Source organism: Ranitomeya variabilis, chromosome 2 (genome assembly GCF_051348905.1).
Source record: "Ranitomeya variabilis isolate aRanVar5 chromosome 2, aRanVar5.hap1, whole genome shotgun sequence".
Taxonomy (NCBI): domain Eukaryota; kingdom Metazoa; phylum Chordata; class Amphibia; order Anura; family Dendrobatidae; genus Ranitomeya; species Ranitomeya variabilis.
In genome coordinates, this window is record NC_135233.1 from 137,878,969 (window position 1) to 137,905,157 (window position 26,189).

The following is a 26,189-nucleotide window of genomic DNA, read 5'->3' on the forward strand; positions in this document are numbered from 1 at the left end:
GAAACAAATTGAGTGAGACTGTGTCATCTAAGCTTTCAAATTACATGTTCTGTTTAATACTAAAATGCTAAAGTATTTTTTCTGAATTATGACTATTTTTTGTAGACACCAAAGAATTTCTCTTGTTGGTTGATTAATAAGTCGACTTAAACACAACCATAGAGCAAGAAAGGAGATTGTAGCTCAAAAAACCCATTGGACTCTCTCCAATATGCTCATGTCCTTTTATCCCTCTTTTGCTCCTTAAAGGGCTTGTCTGGTCTAGAATGACAATTCTGCAGTCATTCTGTGTAACTGCAGACTTTTGAATACCCCCCAGCGCACGCACTGTGTGCCTGCGGAACTTGGGTCAAGGGTGCATTATGCATACTGCAGTCCAGAACCCGTCTAGTGGGCATGGCCTCGCTCAATTCACTGTCACCCAATATACTCAATAATATTCTTTACTATTGTTTAAGAAAAGAGACTAAGTAGCTAACTAGTCTCTTCATTCATTATAACATTTCTCACTTTTATATGTAGTACTAGTTGGCCCATGCAATATTTTCACACAATGGTTGTTAGGGGCGCAGGCAATTTCAGGAAAATCAAGCTGGTCAAATGTAAATGTATTCAATGAGATGATGAACACAGAGAGGTATGTGTCTCACTGACATATATACAGGTCCTTCTCAAAAAATTAGCATATAGTGTTAAATTTCATTATTTACCATAATGTAATGATTACAATTAAACTTTCATATATTATAGATTCATTATCCACCAACTGAAATTTGTCAGGTCTTTTATTGTTTTAATACTGATGATTTTGGCATACAACTCCTGAAAACCAAAAAAACCTGTCTCAATAAATTAGCATATTTCACCCGTCCAATCAAATAAAAGTGTTTTTTAATAACAAACAAAAAAACCATCAAATAATAATGTTCAGTTATGCACTCAATACTTGGTCGGGAATCCTTTGGCAGAAATGACTGCTTCAATGCGGCAGTAAAAATAAACCCGGCACTCAACTTAGGGTGAATTTCATAGGATTTAATAAAGAAACGTTTCGGCCTATCTGGCCTTCTTCAGTCAACCTGTAATGTCACTACAAGCGAACTTGCTGCATCCGGCTCAATAGTGTGAAGTGTCCATGGACAAGCGGTGGATACCGCGTCGCCTGGACCTGCTCACACACCGCTCTCTCCTTCTAAGGTTACTCAAACTTCACACTATTGAGCCGGATGCAGCAAGTTCGCTTGTAGTGACATTACAGGTTGACTGAAGAAGGCCAGATAGGCCGAAACGTTTCTTTATTAAATCCTATGAAATTCACCCTAAGTTGAGTGCCGGGTTTATTTTTACTGTTAATGGTGTGGGACCCTACCCGAGCACCCTCACTAGATAGTGCATACGGTTCTTTATTTAACATGCTTCAATGCGGCGTCGCATGGAGGCAATCAGCCTGTGACACTGCTGAGATGTTATGGAGGCCCAGGATGCTTCAATAGCGGCCTTAAGCTCATCCAGAGTGTTGGGTCTTGCGTCTCTCAACTTTCTCTTCACAATATCCCACAGATTCTCTATGGGGTTCAGGTCAGGAGAGTTGGCAGGCCAATTGAGCACAGTAATACCATGGTCAGTAAACCATTTACCAGTGGTTTTGGCACTGTGAGCAGGTGCCAGGTCATGCTGAAAAATGAAATCTTCATCTCCATAAAGCATTTCAGCCGATGGAAGCATGAAGTGCTCCAAAATCTCCTGATAGCTAGCTGCATTGACCCTGCCCTTGATGAAACACAGTGGACCAACACCAGCAGCTGACATGGCACCCCACACCATGGCATTTTGGCATTTCCTTCTCCCCAGTCTTCCTCCAGACTCTGGCACCTTGATTTCCGAATGACATGCAAAATTTGCTTTCATCAGAAAAAAGTACTTGGGACCACTTAGCAACAGTCCAGTGCTGCTTCTCTGTCCCCCTGGTCAGGCGCTTCTGCCGCTGTTTATGGTTCAAAAGTGGCTTTACCTGGGGAATGCGGCACCTGTAGCCCATTTCCTGCACACGCCTGTGCACGGTGGCTCTGGATGTTTCCACACCAGACTCAGTCCACTGCTTCCTCAGGTTCCCCAAGGTCTGGAATCGGTCCTTCTCCACAATCTTCCTCAGGGTCCGGTCACCTCTTATTGTTGTACAGCGTTTTCTGCCACATTGTTTCCTTCCAACAGACTTACCATTGAGGTGCCTTGATACAGCACTCTGGGAACAGCCTATTTGTTGAGAAATTTCTTTCTGGGTCTTACCCTCTTGCTTGAGGGTGTCAATGATGGCCTTCTTGACATCTGTCAGGTCGCTAGTCTTACCCATGATGGGGGTTTTGAGTAATGAACCAGGCAGGGAGTTTTTAAAAGCCTCAGGTATCTTTTGCATGTGTTTAGAGTTAATTAGTTGATTCAGAAGATTAGGGTAATAGGTCGTTTAGAGAACCTTTTCTTGATATGCTAATTTATTGAGACAGGTTTTTTTGGTTTTCAGGAGTTGTATGCCAAAATCATCAGTATTAAAACAATAAAAGACCTGACAAATTTCAGTTGGTGGATAATGAATCTATAATATATGAAAGTTTAATTGTAATCATTACATTATGGTAAATAATGAAATTTAACACTATATGCTAATTTTTTGAGAAGGACCTGTATATGTATATAGGGTTGAGCGAAACGGGTCGTTCATTTTCATAAGTCGCCGACTTTTGGCAAAGTCGGCGTCTCATGAAACCCGACCCGATCCCTGTGCGGGGTCGGCCATGCGGTACGCGATCTTGGCGGCAAAGTCGCGTTTCGTATGACGCGTTTAGCGCCATTTTTTCAGCCAATGAATGAGCGTGGGCAGAGTGATGACATAGGTCTTAGGGGAGTGAACGCCTATCGTCATGTTATCGCTTGTGCGCAGTAGGGATTTGGAATGTGCAATACGAAATTTTCTGTGCTGGGACGGAGGGGGAGAGAGAGAGAGAGAGAGAAAAAAAATAAATAAATAAATAAAAATAATAATTTCCTTCATTGGGTTTCGTGTTTCGGCCGAAACCCGACTTTTCACGGTGGTCGGCCGATTTCACTCGACTCGACTTTTAAGACAGTCGGGTTTCACAAAACCTGACTCGACCCTAAAAAACTAAAGGTCGCTCAACCCTATATATATATATATATATATATATATATATATATATATATATATATATATATATATACACAGTGGGGCAAAAAAGTATTTAGTCAGTCAGCAATAGTGCAAGCTCCACCACTTAAAAAGATGAGAGGCGTCTGTAATTTACATCATAGGTAGACCTCAACTATGGGAGACAAACTGAGAAAAAAAAATCCAGAAAATCACATTGTCTGTTTTTTTATCATTTTATTTGCATATTATGGTGGAAAATAAGTATTTGGTCAGAAACAAACAATCAAGATTTCTGGCTCTCACAGACCTGTAACTTCTTCTTTAAGAGTCTCCTTTTTCCTCCACTCATTACCTGTAGTAATGGCACCTGTTTAAACTTGTTATCAGTATAAAAAGACACCTGTGCACACCCTCAAACAGTCTGACTCCAAACTCCACTATGGTGAAGACCAAAGAGCTGTCAAAGGACACCAGAAACAAAATTGTAGCCCTGCACCAGGCTGGGAAGACTGAATCTGCAATAGCCAACCAGCTTGGAGTGAAGAAATCAACAGTGGGAGCAATAATTAGAAAATGGAAGACATTCAAGACCACTGATAATCTCCCTCGATCTGGGGCTCCACGCAAAATCCCACCCCGTGGGGTCAGAATGATCACAAGAACGGTGAGCAAAAATCCCAGAACCACGCGGGGGGACCTAGTGAATGAACTGCAGAGAGCTGGGACCAATGTAACAAGGCCTACCATAAGTAACACACTACGCCACCATGGACTCAGATCCTGCAGTGCCAGACGTGTCCCACTGCTTAAGCCAGTACATGTCCGGGCCCGTCTGAAGTTTGCTAGAGAGCATTTGGATGATCCAGAGGAGTTTTGGGAGAATGTCCTATGGTCCGATGAAACCAAACTGGAACTGTTTGGTAGAAACACAACTTGTCGTGTTTGGAGGAAAAAGAATACTGAGTTGCATCCATCAAACACCATACCTACTGTAAAGCATGGTGGTGGCAACATCATGCTTTGGGGCTGTTTCTCTGCAAAGGGGCCAGGACGACTGATCCGGGTACATGAAAGAATGAATGGGGCCATGTATCGTGAGATTTTGAGTGCAAACCTCCTTCCATCAGCAAGGGCATTGAAGATGAAACGTGGCTGGGTCTTTCAACATGACAATGATCCAAAGCACACCGCCAGGGCAACGAAGGAGTGGCTTCGTAAGAAGCATTTCAAGGTCCTGGAGTGGCCTAGCCAGTCTCCAGATCTCAACCCTATAGAAAACCTTTGGAGGGAGTTGAAAGTCCGTGTTGCCAAGCGAAAAGCCAAAAACATCACTGCTCTAGAGGAGATCTGCATGGAGGAATGGGCCAACATACCAACAACAGTGTGTGGCAACCTTGTGAAGACTTACAGAAAACGTTTGACCTCTGTCATTGCCAACAAAGGATATATTACAAAGTATTGAGATGAAATTTTGTTTCTGACCAAATACTTATTTTCCACCATAATATGCAAATAAAATGATAAAAAAAACAGACAATGTGATTTTCTGGAATTTTTTTTCTCAGTTTGTCTCCCATAGTTGAGGTCTACCTATGATGTAAATTACAGACGCCTCTCATCTTTTTAAGTGGTGGAACTTGCACTATTGCTGACTGACTAAATACTTTTTTGCCCCACTGTATATATATATACTGTATATATGTTTTCACGAATATTTGAGCCCATGTATCCCCATTATATGTCCATTTTGCATACGGATGTCACACGGATGCTTACATGCAAGAAAATCACATCCTCGCACTGCACACGGGTGACATACAGATCACTGTTCAGGGAACATTTCTGTGATTCTCGTCCGTGTAAAACGGACCGATTTTTTTTTTTTATACGTTGTGACTCCAGCCTAAAGGAGATCCCCCAACATTAAACATAATGGTATTTTACTTACTGATCAGAAGGGGTCTGATTGTCAGGACCTTGCAAAAGAACAGGGGCAGCAGCATTTTTTTTCCCCTTCACAGTAGCACTGCCATCTATGTGCTGTGTAGGGAAGTGCAACACAGCCCTGTGTATGTGAACGGAGCATCTCCCTGTACAGCAGTGTCACTTTGACAGTAAAAATGATGGAAAATTGACCTCATAACTGAGCGTATTTACACCATTGTATAATAATTGGAAATATTACTTTAAAAAAAAATGTAATATCGACAGATTATTTTACCTTTGTTTTCCCAACGGTTGGATCTTTTTTTCAATTTTTGCAAGGTTGATTCCACCAATCACTCCCATCGGGAAACAATGTACAGTCTGAGTTATGTCAACGCTGCAGTTTTTTACTAGGAACCAGAAGTGACTCTAGGTCACCAATAAGCTGCAACCTTAGAAGGAAGATAGACTTTTCAATGACTGTCCAATAATACGGAAAATCTGATGGTCACTTTTAGGCTGCATTCATTTATATCTTCAGTTTTAAAGGTGAAGTCTTAAACAGGTAAAGTTTTACTTTTATTCTACTTCCACATACTGTATGTAGCAAATATTTTATATGTACCTGCCTGAAATCAGCTGGGCAAGGAGTTCGGCAAGCTGCAAAGCCCCCAAAGGCAAATGCTAGGATTTGTTTCAGCTTTGCATTAGTATGCTTTGGGGTAGTGTGGTGACACCTGCAGGTCATTTTTCCTTACTGCAGTTTTATGAAAATGAAGGTTTAAGATGTATTTTGTGATAACATTGTGGATGTGTGGTTTGTTTGGCTATTTTCTTGCTGAAGGCGGCAAGTTTACCTTTCAAATGGTGTATCATTTGTGTGTGTGGGTGCAGTATGAATAGAGATACAAAGTAATCACCGAAAAAGAGTGTTTTGAAATAATATAGAAGGATTGGAGGTGTAAGCCTAGATCATTCAACTGCACTGAATTTCTGCCTCAACAGGTAATGGGCCACACCATGACCGCTGCTGTGCTTACGAAGAAAATAACATTGTAGATGGTGTTTATTGCTACCCAATAGGACATTGGATCGAAACCACTGGACATACTAATGAAATGAAGCACACCACAGACTTCTACTTCCACATTGCAGATAATGAGGCCATGCATTTCTCGAGGTACACTTCATCATTCTCCCTTTTTTCCATAGTTTGGATTCCACATTGTTTTAATGTTAAAAGATTTTAGTTTTCCACTTGCCATTTGTTTGTATGTTTTCTTATAACAGGACACAATCAATACATTGGGGCGGCAAAACATAGTGTAAACGTAAACCAGTCTAAGGTAATTAGAGCATAAATTGACCAATTCATGTGTACCAACCAGCTACAACAAGGCAACCTTTGTTGTTGGGAACTGACTCTCAGGCTTATCTCTGTGGTCCAAACTCAGATTTTTTTTTATACGTCTGTATATGTATTCATATATGTATACATTATACTACAGTGGCATGTAAAAGATTGGGGACCCCAGTTAAAAAAAATACTGTTATTGTGAACAGTTAAGCAAGTTAAAGGAAAATGGTCCCATGCAAAAGTTTGGGCATGGTAAGTACCTAGTAGCACCCCCTTTTGAAAGTATCACAGCTTGTAAACACTTTTTGTAGCCAGCTAATAGTCTTTCCATTTGTAGAAGCCATCCTCTTTTTAAAAATTTATCTCTTTTACAGATTGTGTCATGTGTGCCTCAAGAATTTGTTGAAATTTAATTGAATCCAATCTTCCCTCTATCTGTGAAATATTTCCCATGCCATTGGCTGCAACACAACCCCAAAGCATAATTGATCCACCCCCCCATGCTTAATGATTGGCAAGACATTTTTCCTGAAATTCTGTGCCCTTTTTTCTCCACACACACACCTTTGATCCTTTGAATATTGTGGCCAAAGAGTTCTATTTTAACCTCATCGATCCACGTGACTTGTTTAAAAGTACACTGGGCTTGTTTAAATGTTCTTTTGCATAATTCTGATGCTGAATTTTATGGTGAGGACACAGGAGAGGTTTTTTCTGATGACTCTTCCAGGAATGCTATATTTGTGCAAGTGTCTCGAAACAGCAGAATAATGTACCACAACTCCAGAGTCTGATAAATCTTTCTGAAGGTCTTTTGCAGTCTAGTGGGAGTTCTGATTTGCCTCTCTAGCAATCCTATGAGCAGCTCTCACTATGATTTTACTTGGTCTTCCAGACCTTATCTTGACCTCACTTTTTCTGTTAACTACCCTTTCTTAATTACATTTCAAACTGAAGAAAGGGCAACTTGAGAATGCTTTGCTATTCTCTTACACCCTTCTCCAGCTTTGTGGACCTTCACCATTTTCATTTTCAGAGTGCTAGGTAGCTGCTTAGAAGAACCCATGGCTGCTGTTTTCTGGTACAAGGTTTGAGGAGGCTGGGTTTTTATAAAACTGGGAAATTTGCATCATCTGGCCTTTCCTATCAATGATAGTGAACAAGCCATGACCCTAACAGGCTAATTAAGGTCTGAAACCTTGGTCAAAAGTTATCTGAGCACACAAATCCCAAAGGGTGCCCAAACTTTTGCGTCATCCCATTTTCCTTTTTGTAATTTTTAAAATGTAAAAAATGACAATATATTTTTTTGCCTAAAATACAAGGGAAATGGGTCATCTTTAATGTTCTTTTAGAGATCATTTCATCTTCAACTTGCTTAACTGTTCACAATAACATTAAAGGGGTTGTCCAGTACTAGGACAACCCCTTCTTGACCTAAATATTTTGGGCCCAGAAAAGAAAAAGCTTACACTTGCCTCCAGTGCCACCGCCTTTCCCGCAGTGTCAGCTCTCGCGGTCCCAGGGCTCTTGTGCGGTTGTTGTAAAGTGTAATTCCGGCGCTTATTCAGCGCTGATGTCAGTGTCCCCGCCTTCGGACAAATCAAACATAAAGAGGTAGTCAGGGACAGTGTCACCGGCTCTGATTGGGTGCCAGAGTCACGTGTCACAACAACAGCACAGGAACCCCTATAATAGCGAGTGCAGACACCACTGGAGGAGAGTGTAAGCTTTTTTATTTTATTGGGGCCATGCATGGGGTATGACAAAAAGTTGTTCAAGTAGTGGAAAACTTCTTTAATTTTGACCAGGGGTGCCCAAACTTTTACATGCCACTGTATATGCATATGTGGGAAAAAAATTGTTGTTACCCCTGTGTTAGTAAGAAAACCCCACAATATTCACTGAAATAATCATTGAAACTGACAAATGTAATTTTCAAAATAAATTTATTGAATATCGACTAATGAAAAATCAGACATTGCTTTTGAATTGTGATGCAACAGGAAAATAAAAAACTAATAAAAATGGCCAAAATTATTGCATTTTCAAATCAATATTTTGTTGCACAACCTTTTAAGGCAATCACTGCAAACAAGTTCCATAACTCTCAATGAGACTTTTGCACCTGTTCACTGGTATTTTGGCCCACTCCCCATGAGCAAACTGCTACAGTTGTCTCAGGTGGGAAGGTGTGACTTCTCCAGACTGCATTCAAGTTCAATAGGATTTACTGTAGACCAGGTCTCATAGAAGGCCATTTCAGAATGCTTTGCTCTTAACCATTCTTAGATGTTTTTAGCTGTGTGTTTTGGGTCATTATCCTGTTGGGAGGACCAATGACTTGTGACTCAGACCAAGCTTTCTAAAACTGAGCAGAACATTTAGCTTCAGAATGCTTTGACAGTCTTGACAGTTCATTGTACCCTGCACATATTCAAGGCACCTTGTGCCAGATGCAGCAAATCAGCTGCAAAACATAACCGAGCCTCCTCCATTTTTAACAAGTACAGTCATGGTCAAAAGTTTTGAGAATGACACCAAAATTATATTTTCACATGATCTGCTGCCCTCTGGTTTTTATTACTGTTTGTCTGATGTTTATATCACATACAGAAATATAATTGCAATCATATTATGAGTACCAATAGGTTATATTGACAGTTAGAATGAGTTAATGTAGCAAGTCAATATTTGCAATGTTGACCCTTCTTCTTCAAGACCTCTGCAATTCTCCCTGGCATGCTCTCAATCAACTTCTGGACCAAATCCTGACTGATAGCAGTCCATTCTTGCATAATCAATGCTTGTATTTTGCCAGAATTTGTTGGTTTTTGTTTGTCCACCCGTCTCTTGATGATTGACCACAAGTTCTCAATGGGATTAAGATCAGGGGAGTTTCCAGGCCATGGACCCAAAATCTCTATGTTTTGTTCCATAAGCCATTTAGTTATCACCTTTGCTTTATGGCAAGGTGCTCCATCATGCTGGAAAAGGCATTGTTGGGCGCCAAACTGCTCTTGGACGGTTGGGAGAAGTTGCTCTTGGAGGACATTCTGTTACCATTCTTTATTCATGGCTGTGTTTTTAGGCAAGACTGTGAGTGAGCCGATTCCCTTGGCTGAGAAGCAACCCCACACATGAATGGTTTCAGGATGCTTTACAGTTGGCATGAGACAAGACTGGTGGTAGCGCTCACCTCTTCTTCTCCGAATAAGCTGTTTTCCAGATGTCCCAAACAATCGAAAAGGGGATTCATAAGAGAAAATGACTTTGCCCCAGTCCTCAGCAGTCCACTCCCTGTACCTTTTGCAGAATATCAGTCGGTCCCTGATGTTTTTTCTGGAGAGAAGAGGCTTCTTTGCTGCCCTCCTTGAAACCAGGCCTTGCTCAAAGAGTCTCCGCCTCACAGTGTGTGCAGAAGCACTCACACCAGCCTGCTGCCATTCCTGAGCAAGCTCGGCACTGCTGGTAGTCTGATCCCGCAGCTGAAACAGTTTTAAGATACGGTCCTGGCGCTTGCTGGTCTTTCTTGGGCGCCCTGGAGCCTTTTTGACAACAATGGAAGCTCTCTCCTTGAAGTTCTTGATGATGCGATAGATTGTTGACTGAGGTGCAATCTTTGTAGCTGCGATACTCTTCCCTGTTAGGCCAGTTTTGTGCAGTGCAATGATGGCTGCACGTGTTTCTTTAGAGATAACCATGGTTAACTGAAGAGAAACAATGATACCAAGCACCAGCCTCCTTTTAAAGTGTCCAGTGATGTCATTCTTACTTAATCATGACTGATTGATCGCCAGCCCTGTCCTCATCAACACCCACACCTGTGTTAATGGATCAATCACTAAAACGATGTTAGCTGCTCCTTTTAAGGCAGGACTGCAATGATGTTGAAATGTGTTTTGGGGGTTAAAGTTTATTTTCTGGGCAAATATTGACTTTGCAAGTACAGTAACTGCTGTTAAGCTGATCACTCTGACATTCAGGAGTATATGCAAAATGCCATTAGAAAAAATTAAGCAGTAGACTTTCGAAAAATTAATATTTGTCTCATTCTCAAAATTTTTGTCCATGACTGTAGGTAGAATGTTCTTTTGTTTGTATATTTGAATTTTGCATCTGTGATCACAAAGCTGGTGTGACTTGCCAAAAAAATACAGTTTAATCTCATCTGTCTAGACATGCTCACAAAAGCTTTGTGGTTTGTGAATATGCATTTTGGTGAATTCCAGTCTCACTTTTTTATGATTTGCTTTCAACATTGGTTTCCCCCTCACTTGTCTTCCATGAAGTCTACTTTGGCCAAGACAGCGAAAGATGGTGCAATCGGAGACTGATGACCTTGAGTTAGATAGGATGAACTTGATGGACATAGGTCTTTTTTCATACTTTCTCCACCAATTATACATTTTGTCATTAAATTAACTATAACCCGCAATGTTATGTGTGTTGTTATAGTGTCTGCCATTACTTTCTCCTGTGAGAGGGCATTCCACAGTCAGACTGCTCTAACTGTAAAGAACCTTTTCCTCTTAAGCTGCTTTAATATCCTTTCTTCAAGGCGTAATGAGTGCCCTCTGGTCCTTAGTATGGTCTTTGGAAGGAATAAGCCGTGTGCCATTCCTTTGTACTGACCACACATATATTTATACATGTAAGGCTACGTTCACATTTGCGGTCAGCGCCGCAGCGTCGGGCGCCGCAGCGGCGCCGCATGCGTCATGCGCCCCTATATTTAACATGGGGGCGCATGGACATGCGTTGTGCTGCGTTTTGCGCCGCATGGCCGCAAGCGTTGGACGCAAGAAACGCATCAAGTTGCATTTTCTTTGCGTCCAACTTTCGGCCAAAAAGGACGCATGCGGCGCAAAACGCAGCGTTTTAGCGTGCGTTTTGCCGCGTTTTTGTTTGCGTTGTGCGCTGCGGCACCGACGCTGCGGCGCACAACGCAAATGTGAACGTAGCCTAAATGAGATCTCTGAGGCATCTTTTTTCTAAGCTAAACAATCCCAATTTTCTGACCTCTTATCATATGAGAGGCCTTCCATCCCTTGTAATAATGTAGCCGCTCTGAGTCCATGTCTACATAACTTGTGAGCGCGCACGCTATGCTCGTTACTGTGTCCTCCTCCACTCTGCGGTTCAGGACCCGAGGAGCGGATGGGCAGTGCGCATGCGTGGGATTTGATATGTGGTTGCTGTGACTTCGGGCTAGTAACAGCAATCAAATGCAATTCTGTTGTCATGCCTAATTTCAAAAGTACACTGAATGATCCGTGACTGAAAAGATAAAGTCACCACCCGTATAACTGAAAGACAAGGTATGTGAGGGAATCCTCTAATGATAAAAGGTGTTTTTTAATTGCATCACTAACCGCACACTGGGACCAGTTTAATAGCTAAAAACTAGGTGACAGGTTCCCTTTAACCCCTTCACCCCCGGAGCTTTTTCAGTTTTCGTTTTTCGCTCCCCTCCTTCCCAGAGCCATAACTTTTTTATTTTTCCGTCAATTTGGCCATGTGAGGGCTTATTTTTTGCGGGACGAGTTGTACTTTTGAACGACATCATTGGTTTTACCATGTCGTGTACTAGAAAACGGGAAAAATATTCCAAGTGCAGTGAAATTGCAAAAAAAGTGCAATCCCACACTTGTTTTTTTGCTTGCCTATTTTGCTAGGTTCACTAAATGCTAAAACTGACCTGCCATTATGATTCTCCAGGTCAGTACGAGTTCATAGACACCTAACATGACTAGGTTATTTTTCACCTAAGTGGTGAAAAAAAATTCCAAACTTTGCAAAAAACAAAACAAAACAGAATTGCGCCATTTTCCGATACTCGTAGCGTCTCCATTTTTCGTGATCTGGGGTCAGGTGAGGGTTTATTTTTTGCGTGCCGAGCTGGCATTTTTAATGATAGCATTTTGGTGCAGATACGTTCTTTTGATCGCCCGTTATTGCATTTTAATGCAATGTCGTGGCGACCAAAAAAACGTAAATCTGGCGTTTCGATTTTTTTTCTCATTACGCCGTTTAGCGATCAGGTTAATGCTTTTTTTTTATTGATAGATCGGGCGATTCTGAACGCGGCGATACCAAATATGTGTAGGTTGGGTTTTTTTTTTATTGATTTATTTTGATTGGGGCGAAAGGGGGGTGATTTAAACTTTTATATTTTTTTTATTTTTTTAACATTTTTTTTTACTTTTTTTTTTTACTTTTGCCATGCTTCTATAGCCTCCATGGGAGGCTAGAAGCAGGCACAACGCGATCGGCTCTGCTATGCAGCAGCGATCATAAGATCGCTGCTACACAGCAGAAATGCCGGTGTGCTGTGAGCGCCGACCACAGGGTGGCGCTCACAGCCACCGGCGATCAGTAACCATAGAGGTCTCCAGGACCTCTATGGTTACAATGTACAAGCATCGCCGACCCCCGATCATGTGACGGGGGTCGGCGATGCGCTCATATCCGGCCGCACGGCCGGATGCGGTAGTTAAATGCCGCTGTCTGCGTTTGACAGCGGCATTTAACTAGTTAATAGCGGCGGGTGATCGCTATTTCACCCGCCGCTATTGCGCGCACATGTCAGCTGTAAAAAACAGCTGACATGTCGCGACTTTGATGTGCGCTCACCGCCGGAGCGCACATCAAAGCAGGGGACCCGACATCTGACGTACTATAACGTCAGATGTCGGGAAGGGGTTAACATTAAATTTCATGTGCCAAGTATTTCCCCATACAAACATCTTATCCAGATCATTTTGCAATATTGTAATGTCAAGGTCAGATTTTAATATCTTACATAGTTTGGTGTTGTCAACAAAGACTGTCACTTTACTCTCAATCCCATCCTCAAGGTCATTAATAAGGAGGTGAAAAAGAATTGGTCCTACCACAGATCCCTGTGGAACCCCACTGTTGACTATATCCCATTTAGAGAACATGCCATTTATGACAACTCTTTGTTTCCTGTCATTTAGCCAGTTCCTTACCCATCTGCATATAGTTTCCCCTAGTCCCTGCTTCCGGAGCTTCAGTATAAAGCTATTATGTAGTACAGTATCAAATACCTTTGCAAAGTCTAGATAAATCATAGCAGCTGCATTACCTACATCCAGATTTGCACTTATCTCCTCATAGAAACCCAACATGTTAGTTAGACACGACTTATGCTTCATGAATCCATGCTGGTTGTCACTTATTATATTATTCTCTGCAATATATTTCTGTAGATCATCTCTTATAATGCCCCCAGAAACTTTGCACACTACTGATATCAGACTTACTGGACGGTAGTTGCCTGGATCCACCTTCTTACTTTTCTTAAATATTGGAAACCTCATCAGCCATCCTCCAATCTTGTGGCACAACCCCTGTTACAAGAGAGTCTAAGAATATGAGATACAGTGGTATCAATTACTGTGGTACAGTGGTACAGTGGTATCAATTACTGAGCGCAAATCCCTCAATATTCGTGGATGAATAACACCTGGGCTGGGAGATTTGTAAAAGTTTAATTTGCTCATACACAGACTTACTTCTTGAGTTTAACTTGTTATATCGGGTTGTGAACTTTGATTTTTCTGATCATCGCCTGTATGTAGCCGAGCCGATGGGACAACTACAGCTTCTAGTCTCCCATGGAGTCTGTTGAAGCATGCAAAAAGTAAAAAAAAAAAAGTTTTTAAAAATATCTATCTATATTTTTTAAAAATATGAAAGTTCAAATCTTCCCCCTTTCACCCCATTCAAAATAAAACAATAAAAAAAATCAAACATACACATATTTGGTATCGCCACGTTCAGAATTGTCCCATCTATCAATATAAAAAAATAATTAACCAGATGGGTAAACGGCATAATGAGAAAAAAATTCAAAATGCCAGAATTACAGATTTTTGTTCGCTGCTACATTGCAATAAAATGCAATAGCAGGCGATCAAAAGATCGTGTATACAACAAAATGGTATCAATAAAAAGATCAGTTCGGTACACATAAAAAAATAAGCCCTCACTGGTCTTGGAAAATGGCGCCATTTTTTTTTTTGTTACCAAAGTTTGGATTTTTTTTTCACCACTTAAATAGAGAGAGACAGAGCTTGAATAGGGGAACACAGGAGGGGACAGAGGTGAATGAGCTTAAATCAGAAGAACTCTACTGTGCCCATATTCCTGGAAATTGCTATTTCTGTGGTCTCCTTTTAACTCTTCATGCCCCAAAGTAAATGACAAAGGACAACTGGAATTTTCTTATATCTGCTATGTTCAGAACTATTTCTAGGACAAAATCGACACCTAGTGGTCTGTTACTAATTCTATATAAGCTATCTCTAAGCATAATCTAAATGCTATACAAGTAAAATAGACTTTCAGGCTTTAGAATTTACTGGGTGCACGCACAGATATAACACTGCCACCCCCTGGCAATTTAGATATCTAATTCACGGATATAAAAACCCTTAAAATACGGAGGGCATAAACAGCCCTGGTGGGTTATAGCTATGATGCACTAGGTTCTGTACCATAGGCACAACCATGCGCTCAAATGTCTTACCAATCTCCATAATCAAAGATATAAGAACTGCGTGTTCTTTAAATAATGCCTTAAAAAAAATGCTGCTTCTGAATCCAATACTAGACTGATCTCACATTTAATATCTTAGCGCACAAAATCAACGAGTCTCAAGATGTCATCATCACAATCTACCTCACAGGACCCCAAAAGTCCATCTCAGAGGACACAACAGACCGACATGACCTCAGCAACAAACATGATACCGACGATGACGATAGAAGAACTCCTAACAACTAGGGTTGAGCGAAACGGATCGGACAAATTCAAAAATCGTCCGACTTTCGGCAAAGTCAGGTTTCATGAAACCTGACCCGATCCCACTGTGGGATCGGCCATGAGGTCGGCGATCTTCGCGCCAAAGTCGCGTTTCATATGACGCGTTCAGCACCATTTCTCAGCCAATGAAGGAGGACGCAGAGTGTGGGCAGCGTGATGATATAGGTCTCGGTCCCCACCATCTTAGAGAAGGGCATTACAGAGATTGGCTTGCTTTCTGCGGCGTCACAGGGGCTATAAAGGGGCGTGCACGCCGACCGCCATCTTACTTCTGCCGCTCTTAGCATAGGGAGAGGTTGCTGCAGCTTCGTCAGAAGCAGGGATATAGTTAGGGAGAGGAGATTAACCCCCAAACCGCTTGTGCTGTAGCGATTTCCACTGTCCAACACCACCTTTGTTTTGCAGGGACAGTGGAGGCTATATCTTTGTGCATCAGCTCTGTTGCTTATTAGGCTGCCTTATAAGGCTCCCTGATAGCTGCATTGCTGTTTGCACCGCTGCTGTGCAAACCATCTGCTTTTTTAAAAGCAAAAATCCTGTTGCTCCTTTCTGCAGTTATCTTGTTTATTTGTCCACACTTTTGTGTGCAGCAGTCCTTTTTGTTGCTGCCATACTTGTCCTGAGATCATTGTAGGGAGATTGAAATTGTACTACAGTCCTTGGATTTTTTCAGATATCTTCCAGCCACTTGCTGCCACTTACATTGCGTTGTGTTACACACTGGGCCTGAGTTGTGGTGCTGTCTCCCCTCCAAAAAAGGAGATTCAAATTGTCACAAAGTGGATATACGTCAGTTCTGTTAGTTTGTCTTATATCAGCCAGCCACGTTCTGCCACTTACATTGTGTTGTAAAATACACTGGGCCTGAGTTTCGGTTCAGTCTCCCCCCCAAAAAAAGTGAGATTGAAATTCTCACAAAGTGGATATACCTCAGTCCTCTTAGTTTGTGGTGTATCAGCCAGCCACTTGCTGCCACTCACATTGCATTGTAAAATATACTGGGCCTGAGTTTGGGTTCAGTCTCCCCCCAAAAAAAGGGAGATTGAAATTCTCACAAAGTGGATATACCTCAGTCCTCTTAGTTTGTGGTGTATCAGCCAGCCACTTGCTGCCACTCACATTGCATTGTAAAATACACTGGGCCTGAGTTTGGGTTCTGTGTCCAAAAAAAAAAGTGAGATTGAAATTCTCACAAAGTGGATGTACCTCATTCCTCTTAGTTTGTGGTGTATCAGCCAGCCACTTGCTGCCACTCACATTGCGCTGTAAAATACACTGGGCCTGAGTTTGGGTTCAGTCTCCCCCCCAAAAAAGTGAGATTGAAATTCTCACAAAGTGGATATACCTCAGTCCTCTTAGTTTGTGGTGTATCAGCCAGCCACTTGCTGCCACTCACATTGCGTTGTAAAATACACTGGGCCTGAGTTTGGGTTCAGTCTCCCCCCCAAAAAAAGTGAGATTCAAATTCTCACAAAGTGGATATACCTCAGTCTTCTTAGTTTGTCGTGTATCAGCCAGCCACTTGCTGCCACTTACATTGTGTTGTGTTATACACTGGGCCTGAGTTGTGGTGCAGTCTCCCCCCCAAAAAAGGGAGAATTCAATTCTCAACAAGTTTATATACACCTTCTACCTTGTTTTACAGTACCATATAACGGTTGTTATTTTGGTTAGATTTTCCCAAAAATGAGGAAGTCTGGTGGAAGGGGCCGTAGGCGGTCATTGCCAGCTGGTACTGATGGTGGTGGTGGTGGTGGAGCATCTGGTGGTTGTGGGGAAATCAAAATAGCAGCTAAGTTTGGAGGTGTTGAACCAGCGTCATCGTCTGGCTATACAAAGCCTCGAAGGCTCCCTTATCTGGGAGTAGGAAAACCGCTTTTAAAGCCGGAGCAGCAGGAAAAAGTTTTGGCTTTCCTTGCTGACTCAGCCCCTAGCTCTTTCGCCTCCTCTTCAGAAAGTTCCAAATTTAAAAGCAGCAAGTCGTCAGTGGATGCTCCCGGTCAAGAACAAGTCGCTTCCTTGTGTCCTTCACCCAAACCAACAGTGAAGGATGCGTCAGGCGACACAACAGGTTACTCCATAGAGCTCTTTACACATACCGTGCCTGGGTTAGAAAGGGAAATTGTTAACAGCCCATTACAAGATGAATCGGACATGGAGTGCACTGATGCACAGCCACAGCTAGATTATTATGCTGTTCCATTGACTCAGATCACTACATTGCCCTCGCAGTGTACTGAGCCAGAAACTGACCCTGATGAGACTATGGTACCCCGTCCCGAACGCTATAGCACCTTACATGGTGACACAGAGAAAGGTGCACATGACATTGAAGAGGAGGTGACAGATGACCCAGTTGTTGACCCAGATTGGCAGCCATTGGGGGAAGAGGGTGCCGCTGCCAGTAGCTCAGAAGCGGAGGAGGATGATCGGCAGCAGCCATCTACATCGCAACAGCTTTCATCTGGCAGGCCCGTCTCAGGCCAAAAACATTTGTCAACCAAAAAAACTGTTTTAGGATAGCGTGGCCATCCGGTGAAAGTAGCACAGTGAGCAATGCCTGAAAAGGTATTCCATAGTAGGAATAGTGGAGTGTGGCAATTTTTTAACCAAGATCCGAGTGATCAGTGCAAAGTTATCTGTAGGAAATGCTCAAAGACCTTTAGCAGAGGGAAGAATCCCCAAAATTTAAATACAACGTGCATGCGTAGACATTTAACCAGCATGCACTTGCAAGCCTGGACTAACTACCAAATGTCCCGTACCGTTGGTGCCCCTGCTCAGAATGAAGGTAGTCAGCAACGCTACATTGCTTCCCTCACTGTAAGCCCACCGGTTAAGACAGCACCAGCAGCAAATGTGGAGGTATCGTCGCAAGGCCAAAGCAGTCAGGGAATCACATTTTTGGTAGGAAACACTGTATGTAGGTCAACATCAAGAATACCATCACCAACCCTCTCTCAATCCGCCATGTCCACCACCACCATCACCGCTTCTTCCACCATATGCAGCTATCCAGTCCAGCTCACCCTACAAGAGACTCTCGTTAGGACAAAAAAGTACTCATCCTCTCATCCGCGTACACAGGGTTTGAACGGCCTCATTGCTAGACTAATCTCGCTAGAGATGATGCCCTACCGGTTGGTTGAAAGCAAAGCTTTCAAAGACCTGATGGCCTACGCAGTACCACGCTATGACCTACCCAGTCGGCACTTCTTTGCGAGAACAGCCATCCCAGCCCTCCACCAGCATGTCAAAGACCGCATTGTCCATGCACTGAGGTAATCAGTCAGTGGAAAGGTGCACCTCACAACAGATGCATGGACCAGTAGGCATGGCCAGGGACGTTATGTGTCCATCACGGCACACTGGGTTAATGTGGTGGATGCAGGGTCCACAGGGGACAGCCATAGTGGGACAGTTCTGCCTAGCCCACGGTCTAGGAAACAGTTGGCTGTAGACGTTCGCCACCCCTCCTCCTCCTCCCCCTCCTCCTCCAGAAGCCAAAGCTCGTCCACAGAGCGCAGTTGCACGACCACTCCATCCGCAGCTGCCAGTGTTGCACACGAGGTATCCCATTATCGAACAGCTAGTGGTAAGTGTCCGCAGGCTGTGTTGCAAATGAACTGTTTGGGCGACAACAGACACACCGCGGAAGTTCTGGTGGAGAACTTGCAGCAAGAAACTCAGTCATGGCTGGACAGTGTATATCTTAAGGCAGGCAAGGTAGTCAGTGATAACGGAAGGAATTTTATGGCTGCCATAGCCCTTTCACAACTGGAACACATACCTTGCCTGGCTCACACCTTGAACCTGGTGGTGCAGTGCTTCCTGGAAAATTATCCGGGGTTACCAACCCTGCTCCTCAAGGTGCGAAGACTTTGCTCGCACATCCGCCGGTCGCCCGTACACTCCAGCCGTATGCTGAACCATCAGCGATCGCTGAATCTTCCCCAGCACCGCCTAATAATCGACGTTGCAACAAGGTGAAACTCCACACTGCACATGCTTCAGAGGCTGTGCGAACAGAGGCGTGTTGTAATCTATTTGTGGGAGGATACACATACACGGGCAGGCAGTTGGATGGCAGACATGGAGTTGTCTGGTGTGCAGTGGTCGAAGCTACAAGACCTCTGTCAAGTCCTTCAGTGTTTTGAGGAATGCACACAGCTGGTAAGTGCAGATGACGCCATCATAAGCATGAGCATCCCACTAATGTGTCTGCTGATGCAAAGTTTGACGCACATTAAGGAGCAGGCGTCTGCAGCCGAGGATGAGGGAAGCCTTGATGACAGTCAGCTATTGTCTGCTCAGGGAACTCTCCTGGATGAGGTGGTGGATGAAGAGGCGGAGGAGGATGATGGGGATGAATATTTATGGGAGGAGGATGCTTCTCAGGGGGCAATAGAAACTGGTGGCGTTGCAAGGTCAGATACAGGGTTTTTGCGCGACACAAGTGATGTTGATTTGCAAGAAAGTGCTCCTCAACCCAGCACAAGCAGTGAATTGACACCTGGAACACTGGCCCACATGGCTGGGTATGCCTTGCGTATCCTAAAAAGGGACCCCCGCATTATCAAAATGATGACCGATGACGATTACTGGTTGGCCTGCCTCCTGGATCCACGATATAAAGGAAAATTACAAAATATCACGCCACATGAGAACCATGAGCAAATATTGGCTACCAAACAAGCAACTCTTGTAGACTGACCAGGTTGTGGAGTGATTTTGCAATGACCGCTGACACGACAGGTACTGCTGCATCGATTCAAAGTGACAGGAGACAGCATTTGTCTAGTATGGTTACAAACTACTTTTCTGCCCTTATTGATGTTCTCCCTCACAGGTCATTCACCTTTGATTACTGGGCATCTAAAATAGACACCTGGCCTGAATTGGCAGAATATGCATTACATTGCCCTGCTGCTAGTGTGCTATCCGAAATAGTCTTCAGTGCGGCTGGTTCAATACTGACCGAAAAAAGGACACGTCTGGCTACCCGAAATGTCGATGACCTAACCTTCATTAAAATGAACCAATCATGGATTTCCAATTATTTGGCCCCACCTTCCCCTGCTGACACGTAGCTTGCCTGAAAAATGTCTTGCTTTTGGCCTCCTCTTACTGACTGCTCCAATTCCTCCATTTGCAGCTGCTGAATGTCCACCATAGGCAATTTTTATACCTCCCTAAATGGGCTGACTCCCCCCACAGGGCCATGGTCACCACCTGGCGCAAGAACACGTGTGAGTGCCGTTTGCCTGGACAGGTGGGTGTGCCCACTCTTGGGCGATGGCACTGGCACAGGGTCCCTCATAGTACAATGAAGTGTCTCTGACGGTGGTGGTGCACAACAAACATCAGACACACCGTCGTAATATGAGGGGCCCTGTGCCAGTACCGCAGCCCACGAGAGAGTGTTCTCCCCCAGCTCGAACAGTGCTCTACCACTTGCAATACTTACCTCTCCCTGCTCCACCACTGTGTAGTCTGTGCTGTTAAATCCTTCAATAGCACTGCTAATACAAATTTGTTGAAATGATAGATGATAGTTAAAATATACAGGGGCCCTGGCATCCATTTAGACCAGTTAAAATGTTGCGCCTACTACCACTGTCTGCTACCGAGCAGAGGAGGGAGCCCACCCCTGTTCCTAGCTATGCCACCTGGTTGTTTGGCAGACATTTAGCCTACTTTATTATTAGGGCCTACTCACTGTGTCAGCCACTCCTTACAATTGTCCTCAGCCACTCCTTACAATTGTCCTCCGCTGAACCAAGCAATGCCGCCAGTTTAGTCATGTTACCAATTTTGAACTGCTTTTAGCCTACTTAATTATTAGGGCCTACTCACTGTGTCAGCCACTCCTTACAATTGTCCTCCGCTGAACCAAGCAATGCCACCTGGTTATTCCTGTTACCAATTTTGAACTGCATTTAGCATACTTACTTTTTTGGGCCTACTAAGTGTGTCAGCCACTCCTTACAATTGTCCTCCGCTGAACCAAGCAACGCCGCCAGTTTAGTCCTGTTACCAATTTTGAACTGCATTTAGCCTACTTATTTGGGCCTACTAACTGTGTCTGCCTTCCATTACAGTTGTCCTCCACTGCACAAAGCTATGCCGCCTGTTTAGTCCTTTTACCAGTGTTGAACTGCATTTAGCCTACTTATTTGGGCCTACTAACTGTGTCTGCCTCCCATTACAGTTGTCCTCCACTGCACAAAGCTATGCCGCCTGTTTAGTCCTTTTACCAGTTTTGAACTGCATTTAGCTTATTTATTTGGGCCTACTAACTGTGTCTGCCTCCCATTACAGTTGTCCTCCGCTGAACAAAGCTATGCCGCCAGTTTACTCCTGTTACCAATTTTGAACTGCTTTTAGCCTACCGTATTTTCCGGCGTATAAGACGACTTTTTAACCCCTAAAAATTGTCCCAAAAGTCGGGGGTCGTCTTATACGCCGGGTACGGCGTGTGCAGGGAGCGATCCTGGATGTTCCCAGGGTCTGAAGGAGAGGAGACTCTCCTTCAGGCCCTGGGATCCATATTCATGTTAAAAATAAAGAATAAAAATAAAAAATATGTATATACTCACCCTTCCGAGAAGCCTGGCTCTCACTGGTGTAAGCGTCTGCCTCCGTTCCTAAGAATTGCAGAGCGTGAAGGACCTTCGATGACGTCACGGTCAGGTCACATGGTCACATGAGCGGTCACGGACCAATCACAGGCCAGTCACCTGACCGTGACATCATCGAGGGTCCTTCATGCTCTGCAATTCTTAGGAACGGAGGCAGACGCTTACACCGGTGAGAGCCAGGCTTCTCGGAAGGGTGAGTATATACATATTTTTTATTTTTATTCTTTATTTTTAACATGAATATGGATCCCAGGGCCTGAAGGAGAGTCTCCTCTCCTTCAGACCCTGGGAACCACACGCTGTATAAGATGACTGGGCGTATAAGATGACCCCAGTCTTATACAGCTGGCATATCCCAAATTCCATATTTTATATGGAAAAGTTGGGGGTCGTCTTATACGCCCAGTCGTCTTATACACCAGAAAATACGGTACTTACTTATTTGGGCCTACTCACTGTGTCAGCCTCCCATTACAGTTGGCCTCCACTGAACAAATCAATGCCGCCTGGTTAGTCCTGTTACCAATTTTGAACTGCATTTAGCCCACTTTATTATTTGGGCCTAGATCTGTGTTTCCTCGTCATCCTGCCCATTGCCCAGCCACTGCTAGATGAGTCTGCTGGTACATTGACCCAGACCACTACATTCCCCTTGCACTCTACACAGCCAGAATCTGACCCTGCTGAAAGTCAGGTTCCCCTTCCCGCATACTATACCACCTTACACGGGGACAAAGAGGAAGGTGCAGATGAAAGTGCAGGTTCCTTCATCAGGTGGGGGGGCATACTCGTTGGCGACGTCACTGGCACAGGGCCCTTCATAGTACGCAAAAGTGTCTCTGCCGGTGGGAGGCGCCACCACCATCAAACACACCGCCGTACTTTGAGGGGCCCTGTGCCAGTGCCAATGCGAATGAGTGGCCCCCCCTGCTTGCTCAGGATCACAGCACTTGCAAAGTTGAAATACTTACCTCTCCCTGCTCCACCGCCGTGACGTATTCCGCGTTTCCTGGGCCCACGAAAATCTTGAGCCAGCCATACCCCCCCCACAACTTTAGCCAAATGACCCCCAGTTTTCAATGCCTAACTATTATTATAAAGTAAATTAAGATTGACAAGCTTCAGTAATAAGAATTAATGTTTTTGGCATTAAAATGGGCACTGTAGGTGTTTTCCTGTCCTCCACTCTCTGCCGACTTTAATTCCCCATTGACTTGCATTGGGTTTCGTGTTTCGGTCGGCTCCCAACTTTACGCAATAATCGGCCGATTTCACCTGACCCGACTTTTCACAAAATTGGGTTTCGCGAAACTTGACTCGATCCCAAAAAAGTAAAAGTCGCTCAACCCTACTAACAACCATTCAAAAAATATTTAAACCTGAGTTATCAGCGGCCGTGGACAACTTCACACAGCAAATCCAAGAAATTGCAGCAAAGAAGCAATGATCTGGAAAAAAAGAATGCATGACACCGCCGATGCTATCGAATTTGACATAGAACAATTGCAAGAGCAAGATGTCAGAATCGACTCCCTGGAACTTGAGAATGTGAGGATTTGGAGAATCGAGACGTGGCAACATCAGAATCAAGGGGCTGCCAGAAAGTAATTCCAACCTTATGGAACTGGCTTCAAATCTTTTTGGTGCTCTCCTCCCTCAAACAGACCCCAACATCTTACATATAACGAGGATCCACAGAGCACTGGGTGGACACAGGCAAGATGCATCACTGCGGGATGTTGTCCTTAAACTACTCCACAAAGAGTCGAGAGAGCTGATCTTAGCAGCAGGTCGTAATAAAAATAATCTGCGGGGGGGCGTGGCCTAGCTGAGCAAAGGAGCAGTCGCATGTATTTGGAGCTCCTGCTCAATTACTGATTTCCACGGCGAATAAGGCTCAATTTCGGGTAGATTATAACCCCCGCAACAAATAAGAAGCTCTGTCAAGCCTGGGAGTAACCTGTGAGAGGTCCGAGATCCCATCCCGGCACAGGACCCGAATTTTATGTGGAGAGAGAGAGTGAGATAACGGCGCCGCCATCTTTAACAATCTAACAACAGGGACTGTGTCGAACTGCAGCGGACACAGAGAGGTACCGTGATGGGATAATCTTCTCTTCAAGACATGATGAGTGCGAATAGTAAGGTGAGCCCCGGGTCCATCACAGTTGCCTCCTTTAATGTCAAAGGCCTTAATACACCCGCAAAAAGAAACCAAATTCTTAATCTTCTAAAAAAACAAAAAACCCAAGTAGCCTTCCTCCAGGAAACACACTTTAAAAGCGGTAGGACGCCTAACACCTCCTTCTCCCCATACCCAACGTGGTTCAACAGTTGCAACTCTTCTGCGTCCAAGGGTGTCAGCATAGCACTAAAAAAAGGCTTACCGTTTTCGCCCAAAGATACATTGAGTGATCATGAAGGGAGATACATCTTTCTTAAGGGACACTTAGCTAACACCCTGGTCACATTTGCTAACCTCTACGCACCAAATAAACACCAGGTTCAGTGGATATCGAAAACATTGGAGGTTTTACAACTTTTCACCGAGGGGTTACTAATTATAGGGGGAGATTTTAACATTACCTTAAATCCAGAGATTGACTCCTCAAGCGGCCTATCCTTTGTTTCTAAAAAAACTAAGGCATAATCTCCTGAACAAACTATCCACCCTACATCTCATTGACTCATGGCGTATATTTCACCCTACCACTAAAGACTTCACCTTCTTCTCCTCCCCTCACTCATCCTACCATCGTGTTGACCTCCTTTTGACACAATCGAGATCCTTAAAGTTAATTAAGTCAGCTAGTATTGGCTTAATCACAATCTCAGATCACGCACCAATCTTCATAGACATTGTCATCGACACCTTACCCCGTCCAGCATCATCTTGGAGACTTAATGAATCCCTATTAGATAACCCACAAAACTTAGAGAAAATAAAGTACGCACTTTCACGATACTTTTTAGAAAATATTACAGATGGGTCAATAACACCCAACATATGGGAGGCCAACAAAGCGGTGCTCCGAGGAGAGTTCATCTCAATCGGAGCCCACGAAAAAAAACAAAGAGATAAAGAGATGATGTCTCTTCTTCACCAAATCGCAACCACGGAGCGCCTACATAAAAAAACTGACAAGCAGGATCTCCAACGGGACTTAGTCGACCTCCGCGTCAGATTAAAAGATTTGCTTAATGTCAAATCGGCTAAGATTTTCATGCATTGTAAACATCGATTCTATATGCACGGGAACAAAAATAGCAAGCTGACCTCCCACCTTCTCAAAAAACAGAAGGAGAGCAAATTTATAAAGCATGTATACAACGATCTGAACGCGAAGGTCGACAGATCCGAGGATATTGCTGAGGCGTTTAGACGCTATTATCAATCCCTCTACAACTTAGAGTCCCCCGATTCTATGAAAGACTGTATAGCTGCGACAGGCAAGATCCATGATTTCTTAGCGCCTCTCTCCCTCCCAAAGGTTCAATCCAAAGACCATGCAGCCCTTCTGTCTCAAGTTACCAGCCAAGAAATTAGCGACACCTTACAAAATATGGCGACCAATAAAACTCCGGGCCCAGATGGCTTCCCACTGTCATACTATAAAAAATTTTCGGACACACTCCTACCGCATTTGACTTCCCTGTTTAACTCCTTTCTAGCAGGAATACCCCCAACCAGACAGACTTTAGAAGCACACATATCTGTTATTCCCAAAGAGGGGAGAGATGGCGGTCAGTGCAGCAACTATCGCCCAATATCTCTATTGAACTCTGATCTAAAGCTCTGGGCTAAAATCCTTGCATCCAGGATCAATAGTGTCCTTGATTCCCTGATACACCCTGACCAAGTGGGTTTTGTCAGAGGTCGTGAAGGGAAGGACAACACATTAAAAATCCTTTTAGCCATCTCACATGCCAGACGCTCCGGAATCCCGTTGGCTCTATTATCAACTGACGCCGAGAAGGCCTTTGACAGAGTCAGCTGGCATTATATGGTATGCACTCTAAAGAAGTTTGACTTCCCACAACCTCTTATTGATGCCATCATGACTCTGTATTCAACTCCAACTGCTAGAGTTAGAGTCAACGGGCTACTTTCGGACTCTTTTGGGATAGGAAACGGGACCAGGCAGGGCTGCCCTCTCTTCCCAACGCTCTTTGTGTTGGTTATGGAGACGCTAATACAGAAAATAAGACAAGAAGAATCTATAAAGGGTCTAACCGTGGATCACACAG

At 43.8% G+C, this 26,189-nt stretch overlaps 1 protein-coding gene across 3 annotated transcripts in view; it reads left to right on the plus strand.

Annotated features, from left to right (window-relative positions):
• Positions 1 to 26,189, plus strand: part of EPM2A (EPM2A glucan phosphatase, laforin) — a 300,202-nt gene that overhangs the window by 129,895 nt on the left and 144,118 nt on the right. For all 3 annotated transcript variants that reach the window (XM_077283027.1, XM_077283026.1, XM_077283028.1), the window contains exon 3: positions 6,095 to 6,269. In XM_077283027.1, coding sequence (XP_077139142.1) covers positions 6,095 to 6,269 — 175 coding nt within the window. The remainder of the gene's footprint in view (positions 1 to 6,094; positions 6,270 to 26,189) is intronic.